At 45.3% G+C, this 25,297-nt stretch overlaps 1 protein-coding gene across 1 annotated transcript in view; it reads left to right on the plus strand.

The window, feature by feature from the left end:
* The first annotated feature begins 10,163 nt into the window (after positions 1-10,163).
* dgkg (diacylglycerol kinase, gamma) overlaps positions 10,164-25,297 on the plus strand; it is an 89,178-nt gene continuing 74,044 nt past the window's right edge. Inside the window, exons 1-2 of the mRNA XM_079518859.1 lie at positions 10,164-10,236; positions 19,918-19,994. Coding sequence (XP_079374985.1) covers positions 10,167-10,236; positions 19,918-19,994 — 147 coding nt within the window. The 5' untranslated portion in view covers positions 10,164-10,166. The remainder of the gene's footprint in view (positions 10,237-19,917; positions 19,995-25,297) is intronic.

Below are 25,297 nucleotides of genomic sequence, written 5' to 3' on the forward strand. Positions count from 1 at the left end.
ATGACTTGTGATGAGCTTGTAGATCGGCAATTTTCAATAGCCAATGTATATGCTTTTAAAGTGGCTACACTGATTTGATGCGAACACATTTAGCTCAAAGGCCCCTGTAGGGTATTAGGTAAATACTGGTATGAAATATGATTCCTACTGGAGCTACCCAAGCCATACAAAAAAGACTATTACGTGTACCCTTCTAGGCTTCTACTGTAGTAGTGTGAATTCATGAGTGTGAGTGTACAAAATAAATGTAACCAAATGGGTCTGTTTTGTTACATTTGTACACTCTTGCTGTGAGTTACAAATTCATCAATTAACACTGAGGATTAGTAGATTGATTGATTGATTGATTGATTGATTGATTGTTCACTCGATCAATCTGAGGGACATTCAGTTGTCATAGCAGAACCACAGGTTTACAGTGTAGAATTTGTATTTGACCCCTGCCTTAACACACTTAAACCTACAGACCAGGGTCCTCCAGGGATCTCTTCTTGGTTCCCCCTTTTCTTCCCTTTTTTCCGCTGAATGTTGGCCTATTATGCCCAGAATACGGCCATGTGGCTATAGGGTGCATGTGGTTAAACTGGACTGCTGAACTTTCACCTCTTGCTTGTTGTCATTGTCTTCTGGGGCTGACCTTGTTGCTGCCCCTTTGTCACTTGTGTTTGCTAAGGCAGCAGTTTCTCTCATGAGTTTGAAATAGTGTCTTTTTGAGGAGCGCTAGCCCCTCCATACAGCTATAGAGATTTTTGTCCAAACACAAACATTAAATGCCATTGACATTGACAATGAATGGAGAATTTACGTCATCTGAGGACGAGCAAATCAGCTATTTTGTCAAATTCCCATTGACAATGAAAGGAGAATTTACGTCATATGTGTCTGAGCATATGACATCCTGTGGTCTGTGGATAACAGGATGTTGGTCCGCACTGGTGGGTGGGGCTTCTATGTTTTCATTCCCACTAACAACAATGTATACACATTCTGAATGCCCCTGCCGATAGATTTCCACGTTTTCTTTCTTTCATTTGTGCACTGCTGAACTCACATTGCTGTATGTCAGCTATATGGATATACTTATACTTGCCTGACTACTATTTTACTTACAGTAAAGAATGTATGTGCAGTGATGTAAATAGGTTTTCAAAGTAATGGGTCCTTGGACCAAGTGGTGGTCTTTTAGATGGGTCATATTTTGTCATTTATTTTACAAATTGCAGCATTCAACTCCCATTTCATCTTATATGGTTATAATAGGGTTATATTCATGTAGAAAATGTATCTGAAATAAATAAACACAATTCCAAACAACAGTGCAAAGTATATGCAAAGTGCAAACAGAACAGTATATAAAGTAAATGAAATAGCACCAAAATAAATAAGGTAAAATAAGTATATATTTGTCATATACTTTAACAACATACAACAACAAAGACAGTGGTGAGTACAGTGGCTGCGTTACATCCCATGGACGCAGAGAGGGTGACATGAATGCGTCCTTTCTCAACCGAAGGATGCAGGGGTAGTTGCAATACTGTATAAAGCTTTCTGCAGTCCTACACATCTGTGTCAACTATAAAAAAAATCAGACCCGTCTGAAGTGAGTGGTACTGTACTGTACTGTACTGTACTGTACTGTACTGTACTGTACTGTACTGTACTGTACTGTACTGTACTGTACTGTACTCCTTGGCCTGTGTGTGTGTGTGTGTGTGTGTGTGCTCTCTACTGGCCACTTTAGGTGTTGCAGCTACGTACACATACATACATACATACACTTATGTACGTACACAATACACATACATACATACACACCACTCACAGCCACTCACTCCGCATAGGAGTGAGTGGCTAGCACCACTCAAAAGAACTTTGACTGTTAGTGAGCTGCTTGCTGCCTAGTGCCTATGGTTTCATAGCTGTTGTTATCATTGCTTCCACACGCTTCCTGAAGAGAGGTCCAAAGCGCAAAATTCAGAAATGGGAGGTGATATAACTACATATTGACGTCATTCCGAGCTTGCATCCTGCCTCAATATATGACGTTGGTTAGAAAAACCACAAATTCTCCACATCGTTACTCTGTATCTGTCCTCCCTCAGATCAAACCTCTGATAGTTCTTTCTTGTGCTGTTTTTGTCTACCTACTTTCATTCACCCCTTCTTTTCTGTCTCATGTCTTCCTCTGTCTGTCTGTCTGTCTGTCTGTCTGTCTGTCTGTCTGTCTGTCTGTCTGTCTGTCTGTCTGTCTGTCTGTCTGTCTGTCTGTCTGTCTCTGGTCTGTCTGTCTCTGGTCTGTCTGTCTGTCTGTCTGTCTGTCTGTCTGTCTGTCTGTCTGTCTGTCTGTCTGTCTGTCTGTCTGTCTGTCTGTCTGTCTGTCTGTCTGTCTGTCTGTCTGTCTGTCTGTCTCACTCTCAGAGCATCTCTTGGAACATCTTCATAAGAGTTCTCTTCTTCACTCCTCTCCAGGTTTATGGTGATCACCAGTGTCCTAATTTGGCAGCGCTACTTTCTTAAAAGCAAAAAGCCTGCTCAACATGTAGGTTATGCAAATACAGAAATCCAGGCTGTGCGTGCTCTACTGTCAGTGGTTTCAGATACACAGGTGCAGACTCTCAGTGAACAGTCTATATAGAACTCACAAGGGGATTTTTCTTTTAATTTGATCATTTAGGAATAATAAAATCTACTCCTGTATGTCTATCTCTATTCATCACAGAATTGTATACGACATGGTGTGCAAGAAATCCTTTTATATGTAAAAAAAAAATCTACTTCCCTGTCTGAGGTTTTTCTATTTTGCATTTTGCTCACGTTCATCATACTATTGACCACATGATGGAAGCATTAGGTGAAAAACATGTAGCTTGTTCTGATCACTCTTTGGTGCTGTGCGTAAACCCAGTTTAGCCTTTTTACAGAGTGAGACAGCAGTGATGCAGTGAGACAGCAGTGATGCAGTGAGACAGCAGTGATGCAGTGAGACAGCAGTGATGCAGTGAGACAGCAGTGATGCAGTGAGACAGCAGTGATGCAGTGAGACAGCAGTGATGCAGTGAGACAGCAGTGTTGCAGTGAGACAGCAGTGATGCAGTGAGACAGCAGTGATGCAGTGAGACAGCAGTGATGCAGTGAGACAGCAGTGATGCAGTGAGACAGCAGTGATGCAGTGAGACAGCAGTGATGCAGTGAGACAGCAGTGATGCAGTGAGACAGCAGTGATGCAGTGAGACAGCAGTGATGCAGTGGCATCAGAGGGGTTCTTCACCACATGAACCCTAGCATCCCTATTCTGGGCGTGTCCTAATAGGCGCACATTATGCAAAACTAGGCAAACATTCAACGAAAATAGGCAAACATTCAGCGAAACTAGACAAGCTCGTAGATCTGTGATTTTCAGCTACTGTAATGTTTTATATAATTGAAAAAGAATGTCAATAAATATATTGTTTAAAAAAAAGAAGACATTTACATTTGTAGTGTAGAGGTAAAAAGGAGTGCGTCTCATAGACCCCATGGGGAATATGATATGAGTTTATAGTGTTTAAGTAGTTAAGAGTCTCAGGCTTGAGATATATTATATTGGGCCATGCCCCTGATCTCTTACTGCTGTTCATTTATTATTTTATTTATCTTAAATTGCTTTTTAAAAATCTAAAAATGTCCTTCCCCAGATATTCAGCAGAGTGAAAAAACAAATAAATAGAAAGACTGTAATGCTTATGCAGGGATTATGGGTGATGTCTGAAGACAGCTCATCTGGGTTTGCCCTGGTTTGCTCCCAAAGTGTACTTTATATGGTCATAGTTTGACAGGAATATGGTGAGATCTGAGAACATCATTTACAGTACTCAAGACAGCTGCCTCCATTATTGTCAGTTGTACCTACCCCACACCGGCAGCGTTATCTTACTAGAAATGTTGTGCTCACGTCTATAGAGTACAACGCCACACGTCTATGTGGCAATGCGATCTGAATCACACACACACACACACACACACACACACACACACACACACACACACACACACACACACACACACACACACACACACAAAGGCAGACAGACAGTGATTTATCGTTGGCCACTGACCGCGTTTTTTCCATGGTGGCCAGGTTGTGTACTGTGCGCTCTGTAATCGGTCCATCGCATCACGGAAAGGGAAACTGCAAAAGCTAGGTTGAAACGGGGTATTGCGTTATTATGGATCTCACCACAGTTCTAGGAAAGCCCCGCTGTGATTGGCCAGCAGTCAGACACCCACAAAGCTGAGTTGAAAATGCAGAGGTACAGTCAGTGAAGTATCACGGCCACAAAGCACAGGAGTAAAAGGCACTTCCACATACTCTGCATACGCCGCGGTCTATGACTTGGCCAACTTACCCTGTACGCACAACTGTATAATATAACCAGTAAGACGCCTTGAGGGCGAGAATGCATCCGCCTGGGTTATGGCAGACGGCAGACTGCTGGCCCAGCGCTGGCACTTTGGCATGGGGGTTTGATGAGGTCAGATCAACATATGGAATGAATTCTGTACTGGCCATATAGCGTGTCTTTGATGACTTGAGGGTTTGATGAGGTCAGATCAACAAGAGTTGCACCAAATATGCAGATCTAGGTGATGATGATCCAGACTTCTCCATGTATGGTTATCCAGGGTTAGATGAGGCCAGTGTCGTGATCTTCATATATGGAGATGGCCATATATGGTGGCGTGACGTGTCATGAGGCGTGATGTCATGAGGAGTGACAATATATGGAGGCGTTAAGGGTCTCCATGATGTCACGAGGTCAGATCCATATATGGAGATCTATAAGGGTCTCCATGATGCCACATGATGTCACAAGGCATGATGGATTGGCAACCATATATGGTAGTGTGAGTAACGGACACAAGACGCAGGATTAAATAGTAAATGTAACCTTCGGTTGCAACATTGTGTATATGTAGATGAGAGAGAGGTGTGTGTGTGTGTGTGTGTGTGTGTGTGTGTGTGTGTGTGTGTGTGTGTGTGTGTGTGTGCGCGTGCGTGCGTGCGTGCGTGCGTGCGTGCGTGCGTGCGTGCGCTTCGGAAAATCCATGAAAGACGCAATTTGATCAGGACTCTTTTTTTGGTTGAATTCAAATGCCTCTGACTCACTGAAATAACTTGTTGGGCGTTCTGCAAGAAAAGTGCACTCAGAAGGACATTCTACATTACATCTGTTAATAGTACCCAACATCATCCACCTCTCTCCCTGTCTTATGGTGTTCAGCCTGTCTCTGCTACGCACTCCAGTGACGTCACCGTTGCCAGGCGACCTTGTTAGCAAAACAGAATCCCTCACTGCACGGAGGGGAGGCCCCATACTGCTGATTGGCACGTGCCTTTCTCTCTCTCTCTCTCTCTCTCTCTCTCTCTCTCTCTTCTCTCTTTCTTCTCTCTTTTTGTGACTGTAGGTCGCAGATTACTATGAAAACCTGCAAAACATGTCCGTCAGTCGTGTCACGCCTCGTGACATCATGTCTCCATATATGGCCTTCTCCATATATGAAGCTCACAACACTGGCCTCATCAAAGCCTGGATAGCCATACATGGAGAAGACTGGATCATCACCTAAATCTGCATATATGGAGCCGGCCATCAACTCTAACCTGACTCCGCCAGATGGGGCAGCAGAGAGTACACTGGGTTCCCCCCCTCCTGCAGCAGCTTCTAGCAGCTTCTAGCAGCAGCTTCTAGCTTCTAGCTGCTGCTGATTGGCTAGGCCGTTTTGTGGCCGGGCATCAAGTCTGCCTGAGAGTTCCCAGATGGGAGCAGGAGGGGGGAACCCAGTGCACTCTCTGCTGCCCCATCTGGCGGAGTCAGGTTACATCAACTCTACATCTGACCTCAAATCTCAAACCCTTAGATCTCTATATATAGAGCTGACCTGTTCTGACGTGTGTGTGTGTGTGTGTGTGTGTGTGTGTGTGTGTGTGTGTGTGTGTGTGTGTCTCTCTGTGGGTATTGACCCAATGAAAAGTATCAAAAAGCGCTTGTGTGGGATGAGCTGTGTGTGTGGGATGAGCTGTGTGTGTGTGTGTGTGTGTGTGTGTGTGTGTGTGTGTGTGTGTGTGTGGGGATGTCCGGTGGAAACCGCCTTTATGTCTCTGTGGGTATTGACCCAATGAAAAGTATCAAAAAGCGCTTCTGAAAAAACAACTCCTTTGGCTCCTCAAGCTGTCTGCAAAACTCCACCTCCTCTCCCCTGCATGTCAGGCTCGTAGTGGAAGAAAATAAACTTTAGCAAGACAAGGTTTTTCCCGCCGTAGTCTGTTAAAAGTAACTACACTTAGACTTAGTTCCTCCCGTTCCTATTGGAACATTGGGCGACGAGTCCCCTCCATTTGCTCCGTTCTCTGGCGACCCTTCTTGCTCCGTGCCAGCTGACACCCATCTTGCTTAGTTCTTCCTTGGCTGTCTGTCTCCATGTCTTCTTTGGCCTGTCCATTGCCACACTTGCTGGTCTCTCTCGTACGTGCTGGCAGTGGCCCAGCCATTCTCCTTCTCCTTTCAGAGACGATGTTATTAACGTAACTATGCAGTTTTAATATTATGTGCAATTCATTTTAGTTACTGATGTTTTTGCTACAAGAGACTAGAGAGAGACTAAGACTACTTAAGAGAGGTTTAAGTCAAGCACTTTGATGTTTAAAAGCCACAGTAGTTGGCTCCAGGTGCCACATTTTGAATGTAGTAATGTTCAGCAACTACAGATTAAAGACAATAAATATTTTCATGGAGAAAATGAGAATAGTGTGAGAAATCGAGATTCACATTTGACAAAAAAATAAAAAAATACAATTTGGCGACCCGGGGGGTCACGACCCCCAGGTTGAGAACCCCTGGTCTAGGGGAAGGAGAGAACAGAGGTGATGGATGTAATGAGTGAAGAAGCCGCCTCACCGCTTCATGTTTAAAAGCTTTTTGACAGCGTTAAAGGAGAACGTACGACGGGAAGCGGCTCGTGCATGTATGTTTTGTAATTTTTTGCTGTGTAAACGGAACTGGAGAGAGTGTTTGATTTAGTGACTCCATGAACCTAGTTGCTTCCTGGTTGCGTGTGTTTGCCTGATTCAAGCAGCCAACCCCTGATGTATGCAAACTGTAGTCTCAAAAACTGACCACAATCAAATGAAGTCAATGTGTTCTCACAACACTGATAGATACACTGAGAAGAGCTAGGGTTAACTTTTTAAACAGCAGTAGGCTATGACTCCTATAGGCTACTGCTGCTGTGAGGTGTTCTGCACACAATGCCTCCTCGCCCTTCATCAAAGAACATATTCATTCGTCCCAAAGCAAACTTTTTAGTTTCGCTAGTGTGCAGTAAAGATGTTTGTCTGTCTATTTTAAGTCTGCTTTTGTGTTTTGTTTGTGTGTCTAAAACTCTCATACACTATTTATCAATAGGCTTAGGCCATGCAGCTGTTCTGTGTGCATGCCGCGATGCGCGCGTGCACGTGTGTGCGTGTGCGTGCGCGTGATGTTCCATGGTACAGAAAAAAAAATCACCATGACACCACTGATTCTGGTGTAACTGTATATTATTTAACTGGGTCCGGACTGGAGTGACAGACGTAAACACAACAACATGTAGCCTGCCCTAGTAACTTCTCCTCCTCCCCGGACGGTCGGAGGCTTGGACTCGGAGCGTCAGACCCCAATGCTGCTGCGCAGCTGCGGGCTGCTGCTTGGGCAAGAGCATACCATTACAAGGGGAGGAAGGGTTTCTACCGGTGGTTGCTGGCCCAAATTGATTCGCATTTTGCTCACACTTGTACGGGCTACATTTGAAGAGTTGAATTTTCGATAAGATTGAGTATTATTTTGCACAAAAAAAAAAATCGCCCTGATAAATCGCCTAATAAAAATATTCGGCGATAGACTCATCCAAATCACGATTGCCGATATATTCGTATCGTCACCCAACCCTAGTGTGTGTGCATATTTTCGCTGCCATTAAGCCAACGGTGCCGGAGATTAGCTATTCACAGACACACACACACACACACACACACACACACACACACACACACACACACACACACACACACACACACACACACACACACACACACAGACAAACGAACGAAGGGAGGGACACTGAACAAGGCGCAAAACATAGTCCCTTCGATGCCTTCGGCTTGGCAAAGACAATCAATAGATAAATAAATAACATTAGCCGAAGAGCTTTAGTATCTGGTTCAGAACCTTGACTTACTGTAAATACACGCACGCACGCACGCACGCACGCACGCACGCACGCACGCGCGCGCGCACGCACGCACGCACGCACACACACACACACACACACACACACACACTCAGCACTTCTACTCTCCAACTTTTCCAAGAATTAGATTCGTCATGAGAGGAAGACAAGCGGCACTCTATGAGATGAGACCATCTGTTAAATGGTGGAAAGTGGTACCCAGAAATAGAGTGCCTCTGACTGCAGACAAACTGCTCTTTGTGTGTGTGTGTGTGTGTGTGTGTGTGTATGTGTGTGTGTGTGTGTGTGTGTGTGTGTGTGTGTGTGCGTGTGTGCGTGTGTGTGTGTGCGCGTGTGTGCGTGTGTGTGTGTGTGTGTGTGTGTGTCCGCGTGTGTGTGTGTTTGTCCGTGTGTGCGTGTGTGTGTGCGTGTGCGTGCGTGCGGGAGTGCGGGAGTGTGTGTTGTGTGTGATAACACCACCCAGGAGCCCAATCTACACCTCCAGCAACGGGCCAGCCTCCTCTCCACCCTAACACCCCCCTCCTTAGTTTTCTCACTTTGAGGATCAGTATTTGCTTGTCAGAATGAAGCTGAACTGTCTCACTTCTGGAACACTTTATAGATATCTATGCCATCTATGTCAGTTGTATGAGTTTCAACACATTAACTTAGCATTCAATTCAAGATATACTGCGATTTGCTACAGCTCCATGAAGACTGTAGCTGAGTTAATAAGTCAGTGCAACATTTTTTCTCAGATGTTGGATCGGCCTTCATCCTCTTCTGCCATAGATTCCTCTCTGCCTCGATACATTTTCATGTACCTCATATTACTCTCCTGCCTGCCTCCCTCGTTTGTAGACAGGCTTGGTTAACTGATTTTGGGTTTAAGCTTGGCTGCCATCCCAGCCTCCCCCCCCCCCCCCCCCCTCCCCCCATCTCGCTCTCCATTCATCATCCCTCTTTCCTTTCGTTCTAATCATCTCGGCTCTGTCTCATTCTTTGGAAGGATTTGGATGTGATATTGATCCACTTGTCTTGTGAAGATCGACTTCATAAATACTGTACGTGAATATATTATCAGGACACAGATATCACTCACCAATGAACGTATAGGCTAATTCTTTCTTGTGCTGTTTTCCCCCACCAGTACATTAATTCTGTCTCATGACTTACTCCCCCCTCTTTCTGTTTCACTTTCTCCCCCCCCCCTCTCTATCTCTCTCTCTCTCTATCTCTTTTTCTAGGTCAGAATATATAATTGTTGCCGCAGACCTGCTGAGAGACCTCGTGCAACCTTCTGAGAGCGAGTGGAGCAGCTTGGTACAGTGACAGACGCGTTGCCTTCTGGACATACAGCTGACTGACATTATCCTTACCACCTCTGGCTGGGCGGGGAATTGATCCCTGCGGGGACCCGGCCACATTACACACATTGGACTTAGAAGTGCCCCTGCCCCACTCCGTTCGCCCGTTCCATCAGTTGACCGAATCAACCTTTGTGTCACTCTCCGATTTTGGCTGTCGTTTCCCCGCAAAGACGAAGCCACGGACACGGTTCAAAACCCCTGTCCATTCCAAACTTCGTCATCACTCAGGGGCTTATTCAGGAAATGAAAGTTGGTCACGTTACTTGATAACTCGGCGACATCTATTACTTGACTGACGCCACACACCGTTAGTCTTTTCAGAATATTCTGTAATTTGGTCACCTCCATCAGCTGTCCTGCAGAGTGTGCTCATTTAACTTTTATATACCTTCTGTATGCTGGTGATGAGGCAGAGATGACGGCCCACCTCCTCACCTCCGTTTTATTACGCCACCTGATCCAATTATAACCAGCCGCCCACTAGCAGCACATCCACTCCAGCAGACTCCTGTGACCCGGAGGCCGGCCCCTGGACCCCTGGCTGCAGGCATGATGGGGGATGGGAGTTGGGTTTGTCTGAGCCCAGCGGAGTTCTCCCAGCTGCAGAAATACAGCGAGTGTGAGTAATGATGATCCTAATACGTGACCTAACCACATTAACCCTGGCATCCCTATTTTGGGCATGTCGTTCTTTTCTAGGCAAACTTAAAGGAGCATTCAGTGATTTGGGTGATTTGGAAAAAAAAAACGGTCCGCCCCGGTAACTAGATGTGCACATGCACGCACGCACTACAGTGGGGGGGACACGCAACAGGCCAACAGCACGCACACCAAGGCTCGCCCCCGCTCGATCATGATTGGCGGAAGGCGTATCCATAGGAAAACAGAGCTTGCATTTGTATGTACTGGCTTGGGGGCGTGTCCATCACAACCAGGCTGTTCCATGCCGTTACAGCCAGCGGACCACGGCTGATCAGCCAGCCCAAGATGAGTGATGTTCTCTGGGTGTAACTAGTGAGATGACTTATGGAGTGTCTATTTGTGTGTTCTGTCAGGCTGGACCAACAGTGCACTACATTAGATTAATAGTGGACAGGACAGGTAGACTATAGGCTATACAGTATATATGCTTTTTAAGTGGTGCAACCAATTCATTATGCAGCTTTGTGTGTCTGTGGGTGGCTGGCTGGCTGTGTCCGTCCCTGGCTGTGTCCGTCCCTGGCTGTGTCCGTCCCTGGCTGTGTCCGTCCCTGGCTGTGTCCGTCCCTGGCTGTGTCCGTCCCCGTCCCTGGCTGTGTCCGTCCCTGGCTGTGTCCGTCCCTGGCTGTGTCCGTCCCTAGCTGTGTCCGTCCCTGGCTGTGTCCGTCCCTGGCTGTGTCCGTCCCTGGCTGTGTCCGTCCCTGGCTGTGTCCGTCCCTGGCTGTGTCCGTCCCTGGCTGTGTCCGAGCACAAAAATAGCGCTTGGTTGGTTTTCACAACCAAGTGTCACTGTTGCGCAGCCTAAAGGAAGGGATGTCCGCACACTGTTTCACTGCTCCCAGGGAAATGTCTCTATTGGTACTAATAAATAAATGTCCCTGGGAGCAGTGAAACAGTGTGCGGACATCCCTTCCTTTTCACTGTACGTAGGGGCGGCTGTGGCTCAGGAGGTAGAGCAGGTCGTCCAATGATCCCTGGGTCGGCGGTTCGAATCCCGGCTCCTCCTGTCCACATGTCGAAGTGTCCTTGGGCAAGACACTGAACCCTACATTGCCTCCAATGAGTCGGTCAGTGTGAGCTCCCACCATTGGTGTGTGAATGTGGGAAGTGAGGACGCTGGCGTCGACTGTTCGCCGATTCACCTCCCAATGTATGAATGAATGAACCATTGTAAAGATTCATCTCCCAATGTATGAATGAATGAACCATTGTAAAGCCCTTTGAGCACTTGGAAAAGCGCTATAAAAATGCAATTCATTATTATTCATTACGTATATTTTTGACCAGCACCTGTAGAATTTCTGGAGATGTGTGTGCTTCCTGTTGGATCCTATCTCTACTGTTGCGCAGCCTAACACACACACACACATATTAACTGTATATATGATGATTTTGGGTGTGACAGTACATTACAGTGACAGTACAGTACAGGGACCCCCTGGGGACCCCCACACGGTAACTCGGTCATTTCTCGACCGTTTCGGCTGCGGGGCGGCTTGCCGGAACCGGGCCGGCACCCTGGGCGCGTTCCTGTGGGTCTGGAAGTTTCGAGGACCCCCCGGGGACGCCCACATGGAGTTGCACCACTTAGTTAGTGAAAGAAAAACTTTTACGCCCTGTGCAGCACTGCAGTGACTGATTCGCGACGGTCGAGGGCAGCACAATGTGATGATGAGATGATTTTTCTGTCTGCTGCTTGACAAAAAGCAGAAACGATATCATAGTAGCATTATCTACCCTCTAATGTTCTGTATTTAATTTATTTGGGTGGTGTGTATATTGATCGGTCGAGCCGTCAAGATTGTGTTTCTAGTTCGCTTTGGTGTTTCGAGGTGAAAAATGGTTCGAGGTGAAAAATGGTCCGAGCTGCGTTACACTCCCAACGTTAAATTACTATTTTATTGATGTGACATCCAAGCATGGAGGATTGAACAAGTAGGGTACTTGTTCACTGTATAGCCTAGTTGCTAGGCAGGCTATACAATTCAGTTCACTGTATTTTCCCACAGTCACGTCAGCCGCCTGGGATTAAAACAAATAAAAAAGAGAAGTGATAGGGAACGCCGCTCCCCTGCTTTGTTTCTTCTACTACACAGCAGCAGCTATTATAGTCTAGAAACATTGTTGCAGTGCATAAAGCATCAACAAATGCCTATATAAACCAGCCTTGATGACTGTCACTTCCAAGGCTAATATAGTAGACGTTTGTTCTCAGAAATAAATAATTCCGAGCAGTATAATTCATCCATATTGTAGCCTAAACATAAAGTTATGGATGATAAATGTTCTTGTTGCCTCAAAACATTGTTAGGTTATATTACTTTAATGCACAAAGTTAAAGTAGTATGTTTTTCCTGTTGATCTGAATATCAATTGAATTACAGCCAAATAACGCCCTCTCAACCAGAATATATGACTGAGCTGTCATTGTTTTCTGATTAATTGAAAATGGAGGACCCTGATGTAAACGAGGCCTTTTCTGGTTTTATCCTCATACCAGTTTTTGTATTGACCTGTACCTTCGTTTGAACTGTAGCCATTCTGTGAATAATCCATGGAAAAGATGAGCCTGTTCACAGTCTCTCATTGACGTCATCAAAATTGCGCTCTCTAGTGGCTATCTTATGCTTTGGAAGGTGCTTATAACTGTGCAAGAGTCTTAAACTAGACCGTCTTTGATAAATATGCATTATTTTTAAAAGGAAATGTCCCTGCTTCCCGCCCTTTAAGTGGTTGTTTTTGTTATTGTGTATGTGGATGAGATCAACAGGAATAAGCCTAATTTGTCGTCATCCCCCCCCTCCCCCCGCCCCCCCGGAAACAAGCCGGGAAAAAAAACGGAGAAATATTTTGCTAGCTTACTTACTTACTTACTTTATTTATACGATACATGATCCAAAAAGCGTTCATATTTTGAACGAGAGGCGGATGAGGAGCAGAAATGAAGCGCTAGTATATCCATCAGATCAAAACCACGGAGAGCGCCCTGGATTAGGAGAGACGAGGCATTCTTTCTGCCACGCAGAAAGAACAGCTAAGTAAACGGGAAGCTAATATGCTAGTAGAGTGAAGCGTACGGTGGCCGAGAGCCAGACTGAAAAATAAAAAAAAAGGAAAAAAATCTGAATATTCTTCTCTCGCCAGGTATCATTGAGGATGCGCTAGGACGTGTACACACGTCCAATGCATCCGTCGATTGGATTCCCTATGACGTTTTATGCCCTTTCATGCAATGCGGTTGCGTATCATGCCGCACTGGTCTTTCACTTTTAAAGATAATTACTTTAGCTTTTTATTTATATTGTAGATGGTTAAGATTCAAATCCGGGTCCTTCTCGCGACTCTCAAGGAGCATCGCGACACGCAAGGAGCATGTGGCCCATGCACTAACTGGCCCATACACATGATGGCCTTCACATGATCTATTAACAGGGCAGTTGAAGCTTTAAAGGGACTAAGCAAAGTCTTACAGTACATGAAAAATGTATTAGCACAAAGATAAACAAACACTCCTATTTGCCATGAGACTTAGTGCTGTATACCGCAGTATTTATTTCCTCATGTGATTCATTGTAAATGCAAATTGTAATTTTGATATAGACCTTTTTAGTCTTACACTTTGAGCCCTTTTCCACCAGTTGGGAACCGGTTCTGTGGGTTGCGAACGTCAGTGAGCATTTACTATGTAACCCAGCAGAACATGTCTGTCTGTCTGTGTGTGTGTGTGTCACGCTGTAACACCACCCGCCCGCCACCAGAGGGCGCAGCTGTATCACACACAAAAAACACACACACGCACGCATGCACACAGTAGAAAACGTACAAAAGAAAAAAAGACAAAACAAGGTGTGTGTGTGTGTGTGTGTGTGTGTGTGTGTGTGTGTGTGTCAGAGTCAGACTGCTACAACAGCTGCGTGTGGCAGCTGCGTGTGACAGCTGCGTGTGCCACAACACCTATGAGCTTGTAGGTCTGCTATTTTTGAAAAATCGAACGACTGACATAGAAACATATCTTTTTCAGAAAACTGTCAGGATGTAGAACACATTTTTAGAATCTGATCTCAGGTCAAAATGGGTTAATATAGGTATGGTTTTGCCCATTCAATCCATAATTAACATAGTTTTGGAGGTCTGGCTCATGGACTAAAAACTGGTTGCGTTCGCAATAATGCTAACACCAAAAGGGGTTCCCGCCCAAAATGGGTTAAATTGTCAATATACGTAAATTAATATGAGAACCCTTCCACAGTAGTAGCTTTTTCATATTTTAATTTGTTTTGCATATTTTCCTACATAATGCCTAATTTGCATATTTAAATATACAATTTCAGAAAATGTGTAATACAATAAATCATTGTCTTCGTGTAAGTAATCAACTGGGGAAGTTTCATGGTGATAACTATTAATTCAATTTTTTCCTATTCTCCTATCACGTATAGGCTACTGTAGGCCTACTGTATAGTAGAGTAGGTGAAAATTACAAAATGTGTGATAAATATGAACTGTGGAATTGGGTTATCATATATTAATTTACTTATATTGATCCTATAAACAATTTAATATAGGTATAGTTTTGTCCACTCAATTCATAATTAACGGTCCAATTTTGGAGGTCTGGCTCATGGACTAAAACCTGAACCGGTTCCCAACCGGTGGAAAAAGGGGCCTCAGTGACTATATGGATGAGCCTCCTGCTGTCGTTTGGCTCCCTGGCGATCAATATTTGTTAGGCAAAAGAGCATCTGTCTTCAGGCTTATAGTGTGTTCATTGTGGACTGTGAATACAGGATTTTACTCTTACACAAGCTATTCAGCCAAGCACAGGTGTGAATGGATGGGTGTACACACACACACACACATGCACAGTGCGCTTGCGCACACTCTCTCTCTCTCTCTCTCTCTCTCTCTCTCTCTCTCTCTCTCTCTCTCTCTCTCTCTCTCTCTCTTTCTCTCTCTCTCTCTCTCTCTCTCTCTCTCTCTCTCTCTCTCTCTCTCTCTCTCTCTCTCTCTGAAAAAGGCAAATGCAAAGGCACATGAATATGCACAGAGGGTGAACAAAGAGTGAAATGAGAGAAAGAGAGAAAACATTTCTTAAACTAAATAGGCTATTGTTAACACACAACAGCAAGACAGCAGACTAGGGCTTTCCTCGATGAAGAATTTCCTTAGTCGACTGAAAGCCATCCATGACTTATTGGGCTTGGTGTGTGTGTGTGTGTGTGTGTGTGTGTGTGTGTGTGTGTGCGTGCGTGCGTGCGTGCGTGCGTGCGTGCGTGCGTGCGTGCGTGCGTGCGTGCGTGCGTGCGTGCGTGCGTGCGTGCGTGCGGGGATAAGGGGGCGGGGAAGACATTTTAACTACAGCAATGTGTAGAATGATAACATTAGTCGACCTAGGGGTTAGCTATTGCCTTATAAGGCATCTGAGAAGTTCTGACTGAAATTGCCTCACTAAGCTATTGAGTTTATTTCTCAAATGTACTGCTAATTTAGTACTTTTACAAAAATAATAATAATGTGTCAAATTCTATTCACTGAGCGTATTTTAGCCCAATGTGAAAAATGGAGGAAAGGGGAGGCAAACGTACATTTAGAAACAGAATATACCAATAGGTACAGTATACACATCAGTGTGTGTAATATGATGGGGCTTGTAGACTGCTGGCGTAGACCGTATTCACACGGCAGCCATTTTGCATCATATTCCCACACCCTGATGAGGTGAGAACATAATGTAAGAGCAAAAGCTTGTTGCAGGACAGGATTTTCTCTTTAGTGCTGTTAACTCCTAGCCTGGGTTCCAGCCTGAATCGCTGCGTTCCGTGAATCTGAATTGTCACTCGCTACTCAGTCTGGACATTCTCCTATTGTCCAAGGTAGGCGGGACATGCCTGCAGTGAAATGGACTGGTTACTGCTGTTGCCCTGCAGTTACTGCTGTTGCCCTGCAGTTACTGCTGTTGCCCTGCAACGTCCCCTTATCATTCACTAAACTCACCCAACACAGCCGTCAGTTTTTTTGTACTACTGAATCTGACTGTGGAGTGTGGAGTGGACTACTTTTACCGTAGATTTTTACTCTTGAGTCTCGAACGGCACTTTTTTTTAACAATAGAAGCATGGATAGAGTGGCGCTGGCTGACGTATCAGCAACAACGTGGCTACGTAACAGTTGACGTTATGAAATGCGAGTCTGCTGCCTGCTGGGCAGACTGAGTAGCGAGTGACAATTCAGATTCACGGAACGGAACGATTCAGCCTGGAACCCAGTCTAGTTAACTCCCCATTCCCTTCAGTGACATGTATTGATGATAACCAACACAAAAACATGTTCAGCTTCTCCCTCTCTGCCCCTCCTTTGCTGTAAATTTGGTTTCTTTCTTTGAACATATTTAGGCTCGATTTGTTGCTTTATTCCTCACTTGTCTTGTCAGTGCTTTGGTATTATGGTAATGAATACAGTTGGTAAATTAAAGTTGAGATATTTATTTGTGTGATGTTAGCGTAAACCTTTAGTACCCCATCTGAGTAAATGTGCAGTACTGGTGTAGAATATCACATAGTCTAGCAGCACTAGACTGCTTTATGCTTTGTCGTATGACTGTTTCGCCCGCTAAAAGTGTGTGTGTGTGTGTGTGTGTGTGTGTGTGTGTGTGTGTGTGTGTGTGTGTGTGTGTGTGTGTGTGTGTGTGTGTGTGTGTGTGTGTGTGTGTGTGTGTGTGTGTGTGTGTGTGTGTGTGTGTGTGTGTGTGTGTGTGTGTGTGTGTGTGTGTGTGTGTGTGTGTGTGTGTGTGTGTAGTTTGAAAACCCACCTTTTCAGACTCCACCATGGCCCATAGCACTTACCCTACCCCCTTAGACAGCACTTTTTAGACTTAGATAGCATTTGAAACAGACTTATAGCATGTCATGTAAACAGTACAGCATAGTATAATATATATGTATAGCTTATATGTATAGTGTCATTATATATAGATATGTTCTAGTTACGTTCTTAGCTTACGCATGTTTCTTGATAAATGCTTTTTATATATGTGATGTATTCCCATGCTCTTTGTTTTTTGCTTAATGTAAATCGCTCTGGATTAAGAGCGTCTGCTAAATGCCTAAATTGTAAATTGTAAATTGTGTGTGCGTGCGTGCGTGCGTGCGTGCGTGCGTGCGTGCGTGCGTGCGTGCGTGCGTGCGTGCGTGTATGTGAAAGACATCCATGTTGCTGCTGATGATGAGACATTAATTGTCTTGCTAAATGCTACTTTATGAGAGCAAAATCACTCACTCGTCCCATGGCCTATCAGCGGCAGTCAGGGACCTCCAGCGATCTCATTCTTCTGCTCTGCAGGGTTTGTAAGCTGCAGCCAGTCCATTCCTTGATGTTGTCCATCAAGGAATGTTTGTGAGAATGTGTAGCAAAATTTCAGTCAGGCTCGCACTGTATTGTTTCATTCCGTTCAGGGACGGTGGGGATTCAAAAGAATACACACGTTATACAGTTTATCACTATGGAATAAATAGATCAGTGTCGGACACTGGGTGTGTGTGTGCGTGCATGCGTGTTTGTATGCCTGTGAATCTGTGTTACTGGTCCATAAAGGGATTGTGTATATATGCCAAAGGGGTGAAAGGTTGTTGTCCATTATAAAGCTGTATAACTACTTAAGGCCCTCTTTGCTCCGTCATATCATGGCTTTTAACAGCCCATGCAGATTGGCAGCCTACCTCGTTGGCTTTGCTCTTCCTGTAAAAGATGAATAATCCATTGCAAACAAACACTGGCCTTGTTTGGTGATTACGTGCCTCTGCTTGCTGCTGCTGACACACTGTTGTTCCTGTCATCAGAGGTCCTGCGTCATTCTGAATATCTAATGATGGGGGAAAAAAACATGAAAGATTTAAAAGGCTTCAAAGCTGCTGAGCACTAAATAAAATTAGGTTATCTAACAGGGTGCCCCACCCAGCTGATTATGACAACTAACATGATTGCTGAAACTGGCTGCTCTTTTATTTTTTTTTATCCAACGATTTTGTAACCCATTTTTTCACCCCTGTGTCAATTATCTAATGTGATCCTGGGCTCTACACACCCTTCGCCAACCTAGTCCCCATATATGGGGGACATGGGGAGAGCAACAGACTTGAACTCATGCTTCCTTCATACCTGAGTTGCTCCTTTACACCTGACAGGGGGGAGTTCCCCTGGTTGGACGTAGCGCGTGGAAGGAACACGTTATTCCAACCAGTTCCTTTCTCCTCCATCAGGCGCCCCGGCTGGCCAGGGGGAGGCAGTTTAGAGACCAGGATTACTGCATGTATTTTGTAAGGGTACCTACCCTAGGGGACACGGGGAGAACATGCAAACTCCACACAGAAAGGCCCTTTCGCCAACCGGGTATGGGCACTGATGAGCACTGATCCACAGCGTCCCGGCTGGCTGCTCTTTTGAGGTGGTGCATTTGCACACGTGTGTGTGTGTGTGTGTGTGTGTGTGTGTGTGTGTGTGTGTGTGTGTGTGTGTGTGTGTGTGTGTGTGCTGAGCGAGGACAGGGTGGCCGTGTTCACGCGGTGCATTTCCCAATTCAGAGTGGGTCGCAGGATTCAGTTCAAAGTGTGTCAACGCATGGCCGGTCTGCATGGCCTCAGCCATTGCTCTAGCTCGCCTGGCCAGACTCCACATGAGACCCTTCCCGGTATGGATGAAGTCTCTAGGGGTCCCAGGTACTCAAGCACACCGCAAAGTCCTAGTCACACAAGAGTGTGTCGGAAGGAGTACCTACGGGGAGCGTCCTCTCCAGGAAAGTCCTCACAACAGACGCCAGTCTGTCAGGCTGGGATGCCACGCTTCAGGGCATGGCGGCCATCGGAGTGTGGGACCAGAGTCACGGGTCTTTCCACATCAACTACCTGGAGTTGCTGGCGGTGTTACTGGCGCTACACCACTTTGACCGTTACGTCAAAGGTTGCCACCAAAGGAGCACCACAGCACCAGCACTTGTGAGAGTTTGCAGGACCGCATTTTTTTGGACGCTCTGGCCCACGAATGGCCACAAGGGCTGCTGTATGTGCAGTGCCCTCAATATTTCCATTGGCACCCAAAGACATTACAGAAGCACAGAATGAGAGAAAGCCATTACAGCACCATGGACAGCGACATGCTTGGCTTACTGATTGGGTTAAGATTAATGAATAGATGCATATTGCTGCGCTGCCTACCTGTGACAATGTAGTAACAATGATTCCAAATTGTCCTCTGCATTTTGCCATAAATGCTTTGTAATCTCCTGCTTTGATTTTCTATTCAACTAAGTTTGATTGCAGCATTCCGTGACGCTGTGCTATTCAATGCGGCAACAGTACTCAACCCCCACTGTGGCATGCTTCAGGTGCACTGCATCCAGTTTATTGTGAGATTTTGCTGGGCCGCAGTTTTTTTTAATTTGATAACCCATTCCTGTCTCTATTTTCATATCCTGTCCTGTAAGATTTGTGGATCCTACAGGATCCCAATGCATGACTCTGGGTGGTTAAGAATCCCAGTGTAGTTCTCAGAAACATTTATTTTATCATAAGAAGGACGGTGTTTGATCCTTTCTGTTTTCCCTCCTCAGACTCCACAAAGAAGCTCAAGGATGTACTGGAGGAGTTTCACGGAGAGGGCATTCTCTCCAAATACAACCCAGAACAGGTACTCATGTACCACACTGCTCTACTGCTTTATCCTACACAGTAAGGCCTCAGTGCCGATTGAATTTGACCCATTTTAAAGTCAAATGAACAGTCTACAGATTTAGCTATGAATGCTATCCTTTTTTCATATCCTGTTCAATACTGTATAATGTCTGTGTTGATGTCTTGCTCTTGCAAATTATCATCGACCCCCAACCAACCCTAACCACCGACAACAGCAAATTGGCTCACAGCATTAGGTCATCGTAGTTATTGAAACAGGTGGTGCTGATTTGCTGTCTGTTTGATGGCCCTGCAAGCCACTTAAGCTTCCCAACAACCTCAACAATCATTTTCTGTCCCCCATCTCTATTAAGAACATGAAGGGGTTTAGAGCATATATATATATATATATATATCTATATGCCCTAAACCCCTCCAACTCCATCCCACCTCTTCTTCTCTGTTCTATCACATTTCCATCCCCCCCCCCTTTCTTACTTTCCTAAACCTCATGTTTATCTCTCTTTTTTTCCCCATCTAAACCAAACTGATTTATGTGATCTTCTTCCAGTTCCTGTCTTCCTGCTCTGCCTTCTTTATTATCACCTCTGCCCTGGTGTAAGCGTCTCCTCCTCTGTCTCTGGGTGGACATGACTAACAGTCTGCCTGGAGGTTTGGCGCCTTAGGAACCAGTCAGACTCAGGGGTGGATGGGTGGATGGGTGGTAGCCTGGCTAATAAGCCAGACTAATATCACACAACAAGTCGCGGGCAATATTTTTTGTGCCAACGGCTGATTCGGTCTGGCTTATTAGCCAGGCTAGGTGCGTGGCTGGGGTGGTGGTCATTGTGGTCCACCTGCGACTGGACTCTGACCGGGCACCCTGCTGACAGCTGTGTGTGTGTGTGTGTGTGTGTGTGTGTGTGTGTGTGTGTGTGTGTGTGTGTGTGTGTGTGTGTGTGTGTGTGTGTGTGTGTGTGTGTGTGTGTGTGTGTGTGTGTGTGTGTGTGTGTGTGTGTGTGTGTGTGTGTGTGTGTGTGTACGTCACGACCATGCATCATCTAACTATAAATGTCTGACCAAGTCTCTGTGTGTACGTCTGTACATCTGTAATCCACGTAACTCGAGAACCGTTCGCCCCACCGACTTCAAATTCGAGACACGTGTTCCACACCACCACAGGGTGCAGTGCCCGGTGTCGAGTCGGTCGGACCCACGGTTGTCCAGAACCGCCCCAAAAAGGCCTCTGCCAGGGCTCTGGACCGGGCCCCCTGCCCAGGGTCCATATATGGAGCTGGCCTGTTATGACCTCACAACACTCCATACTTGGGCATGGCTGACACAGAACTCCATATATAGTAATAAAGGGACACAGAGAGACACATACAGAAATCTGACATCATTCTGACGTCGGGCATGAAAGGGACACAGACATAATATCTGGGTGGGGCATCCATTTCCAACTTGCATCGTTCCAAGTAGGCCAGTGCCCAACGGGCACCGCCGTAGAGGCCCCGTGGGCACCTCTCTAGTACTTTTAACCCATTTTGGGCGGGAACCCCTTTTGGTGTTAGCATCATGTTATGCTTTAGCTATTGAAAAATAGCAGATCTACAAGCTCATAGCGCGCCACCATGTGGCGCTCTACGAGCTTGTAGGTCTGCTATTTTTGAAAAATCGAAGAACCACTGACATAGAAACATAGCTTTTTCAGAAAACTGTCAGGATGTAGAAGACATTTTTAGAATCCGATCTCAGGTCAGAATGGGTTAATGAATCAGTCCATGGTGCCAGCAGCTCTATGGGAATGCAGAACCCAGGTAGGTTTGGCATTGCCCCCCGTCAACATTAATAGTCTCCCACTCATTGTCAGCTTAAGCCATTTAGACCTGGGAACGATTCTAGTGTCTTCTAAATTGTTTTCTGAATAACCCATGTTTCTATGTCAGTCGTTCTCAAACATTTTCATGTCAAGGACCCCCGAGATTATATGTATTTGGCCGCCGACCCCCATCTGAAAATATGTTGTTCCAGGGACCCCCCCCCCCCCCCCCCCCCCCCAGAAGCAATGATTTGAGTTAAAAACGTTGGCTCTGAAAGAATATATATTCAAAGATTTGCACTACATTTTCACGATTTAAAAAAAAATAGCAGACCTACAAGCTCGTGGCGCGGCACTCGGTGCCGCGCTATGAGCTTGTAGATCTGCTATTTTTCAATAGCTAAAGTATAACATAATGCTACAAACACCAAAAGGGGTTCCCGCCCAAAATGGGTTAAGGATTATGCTGCTCTTCTTCTCCTCAGCTCTGTGGCAGGTGGTATAGGAATGATGAGTTGCATCTATTCAAAAAGACAGAAGATAGACAGATGATTGAATCTTGATGCGTGTCATCATTGGCGGAGGAGCAGAAAACAATATATTCTCTCTAGTGATTGATCACTGAGTGACAGGGAAGGAGACAGAAAGAGGCTAAATATTTCAAGCGTAGGAGTTCCCCAGGTGACTGCCGATAGCTAGATCTCCATCAGACCTGACAGATGTATGGTTGGATCATTCAGTCAAGCTCATTCGGGAGACAAATTGATCATGTCATATACAATTACGTGTCTTGGTTGTCTCTCGTGTCCTAAATGTAAATAAGCCATTATTTAGTGCTCAAACTGCTTATTTTAGTTAAATTTACTGCCATTGTGTTGTAGGTGGTGCAGGATTCAGTTGCAAAGTTGCCCACATCCTATATGATATTTTGTCTGAAGCTTTTTATGATTTTCATTTGTTCACAAAACCTCACACAGGAGGCATCATCAGGTTTCATGTTTGGTCCCTTTTAACACATTCAGTACGTACGACGTGTGGGGAACGTCATAACTAATCCAATCGACTGATTGCGACGACGTATCAAACGGAGAAAATATATTCAGATTTCTTTCTTTTTTTGGGGGTTGCCTGGGGGTTAAGCCTGATTTATGCTTTGCACAACAAAGTGTTGTGCACGGTGTTGCTAGACCAAAATATATTTCTTTATATACCTTCAGCTTAAAAACATTGCATTTGCATTGAATCGAGTTAGATGTCACGTGACATTTTGCCACCAAAGCATAAATCAGGTGTTACTACATGTACACATATTCAACATCCAAACACAGGCTTGCTCTTTCATGCTTTTCTAGGCATCTGTTGAGCTGTCCTGTGTAGAGAATGGTTCAGTCTTTCATATCTCTCATATCCCTACCATTTAAGGCCAAAGGATATCAATCAAACGGAACTCTTTGCCAAAAAAGTAAATAAAGTGAAGTGTTGCCCTTGTGGGAGATATTAGTGGCCTGGCAGCCTGTAACTGTCATCCAGTGTGCTGGCTCATGGAAAACGATGGCCCATTGCTGAGGATTCTGTCATTAAAAAGAAAACAATCTCATCTGGACAAATTAAATAAATGCCTATGAAGGAAAGGTATCATGGTTAGAACTCAAAACATGCTTTACTTTGGTGTGTTTGCATTTAGGAATTTGAGTGTGCATTAACCACCTGGTGTCCCTATGTTAGGCATGTCATTATAGATGGAATCATTCAAACATTGTACCACCTGTTCAGAAATATATAATGCGTTTAATGGGTTCAGGTGCTTGTGTGCATGTTTTCCAAATGGGGAACAGATTAATGGGTATAGGCCTATAGAAAGGAAAAACAAATGGTGTGTGTGTGTGTGTGTGTGTGTGTGTGTGTCTGTGTGTGTGTGTGTGTGTGTGTGTGTGTGTGTGTGTGTGTGTGTGTGTGTGTGTGTGTGTGTGTGTGTGAGCGTGAGCGTGAGCGTGCGCGCGCACACACGCGTTTTCTGTTAGCATATTTCTCTCAATCTGCCCAGCACAGCAAATAAGAGCCTTGTGGTTTGTTTGCCAATGCCTAATATGGAGAAGAGTGCAAAAGGCACAGGATCATCCCCACCGTGTGTGTTCTTCTGTGATGGATATAGTTTCCAAGAGCCCCCCCCCCACACACACACACACACACACACACACACACACACACACACACACACACACACACACACACACACACACACACACACACACACACACACACACACACAGTCTCCACTACTTTGCAGGTGTCTTTTTAATGCAGAATATTAGAGGAACAGATATACTAAGACCCCATGTGGAAAAGTGAAATAGTTTATATTCTGGTATGGAGCAAATGGGAATGTTCCTTGTGAGAACATGCTAAAAAACAAAACACTTCAAGTCTATTGATAGGAGTCCCGCCGGGCTCTATACTATAGGCCCCCCTCCTGTTTTGTCATTTTTTTCCTTTTCACTCAATGTTCTGCACAGAATAAGGGCGCAAGGGTTCAAGTGGGTAAAGTGTTTCTGGGGTGAGTGTGTCTCCACTCTCCACACCAATGAAAATGATCCAGCGGAGATCAGCAGAGAGTGCCGGCCAAGCGAGTCAGAACTCAGAACCCTAAGTAACCACTCCGCCAGCGTAACGTAGCTAACAACCACTTCTCCTCCTTCTATCTGCTCCATTCCTCTCTTCCTCCCTCCTCTCTCCTGCCTTCCTCCCTCCTTCCTCCCCTCCTGTTATTCCGACTGTTAAACAGAAGCAAGATGTTCTCACCCAAGTAAGCCACAGCCCAGTGGGCTCTGCATGCTGTGTGGTGTCTGTGTCGGCAGACTGCATGCACATTCTGTCCAGTATACGACATGACATGACATATAACATGAGCCCCGTCCCACCAGATACCAGATGATCTCTCACTGTGCCAGACGGCCGAGGGCAAGTGTCCATGAGGTCCCATTGGGTCACGTCCACTGCTGTTATGTTCCCCCTCCATGTGTCTGTGTGAGGGGCAGTTATCTGGGCGGGAGATAGGGGTTGCTGGGTTTAACAGGTTAGGTAGTTCCATAACCCTGGAATGTTGATTTGACATGTTTGGTCATCTACTGTATTGTTTTTCTTAAGCCTTTGTTATTCCATCAGGCCTCTGGCACCAAGTCGTTGTTGTTGTTGTTTTTTCTTCAGGTCTTTGTCTCTATTTTGATTGGACAGACTGCCTGTGCCTGTATGCTTTTGAACTTTTTACTGACATTTAACACTGTTAAATGTCCATAAAAAATTGGAAGTAGGCTTTCGGTCTAATGACCTTCAGCTTAAACCATTTGTTGTCTATGCCAGTGCTTCTCAAAGGGAGGCATGTGTATTGTGTACCCCCCCCCCCCCCCCCTAGGGATACGCAGATGTACTATAGGGGGAGAATGTGGAAAATTAAATACATTATTTTACCGTTATGTTTAATGATACAACATTGCCAAACT

The sequence above is a fragment of the Electrona antarctica genome (genome assembly GCF_951216825.1).
Source record: "Electrona antarctica genome assembly, chromosome: 13".
NCBI lineage: Eukaryota > Metazoa > Chordata > Actinopteri > Myctophiformes > Myctophidae > Electrona > Electrona antarctica.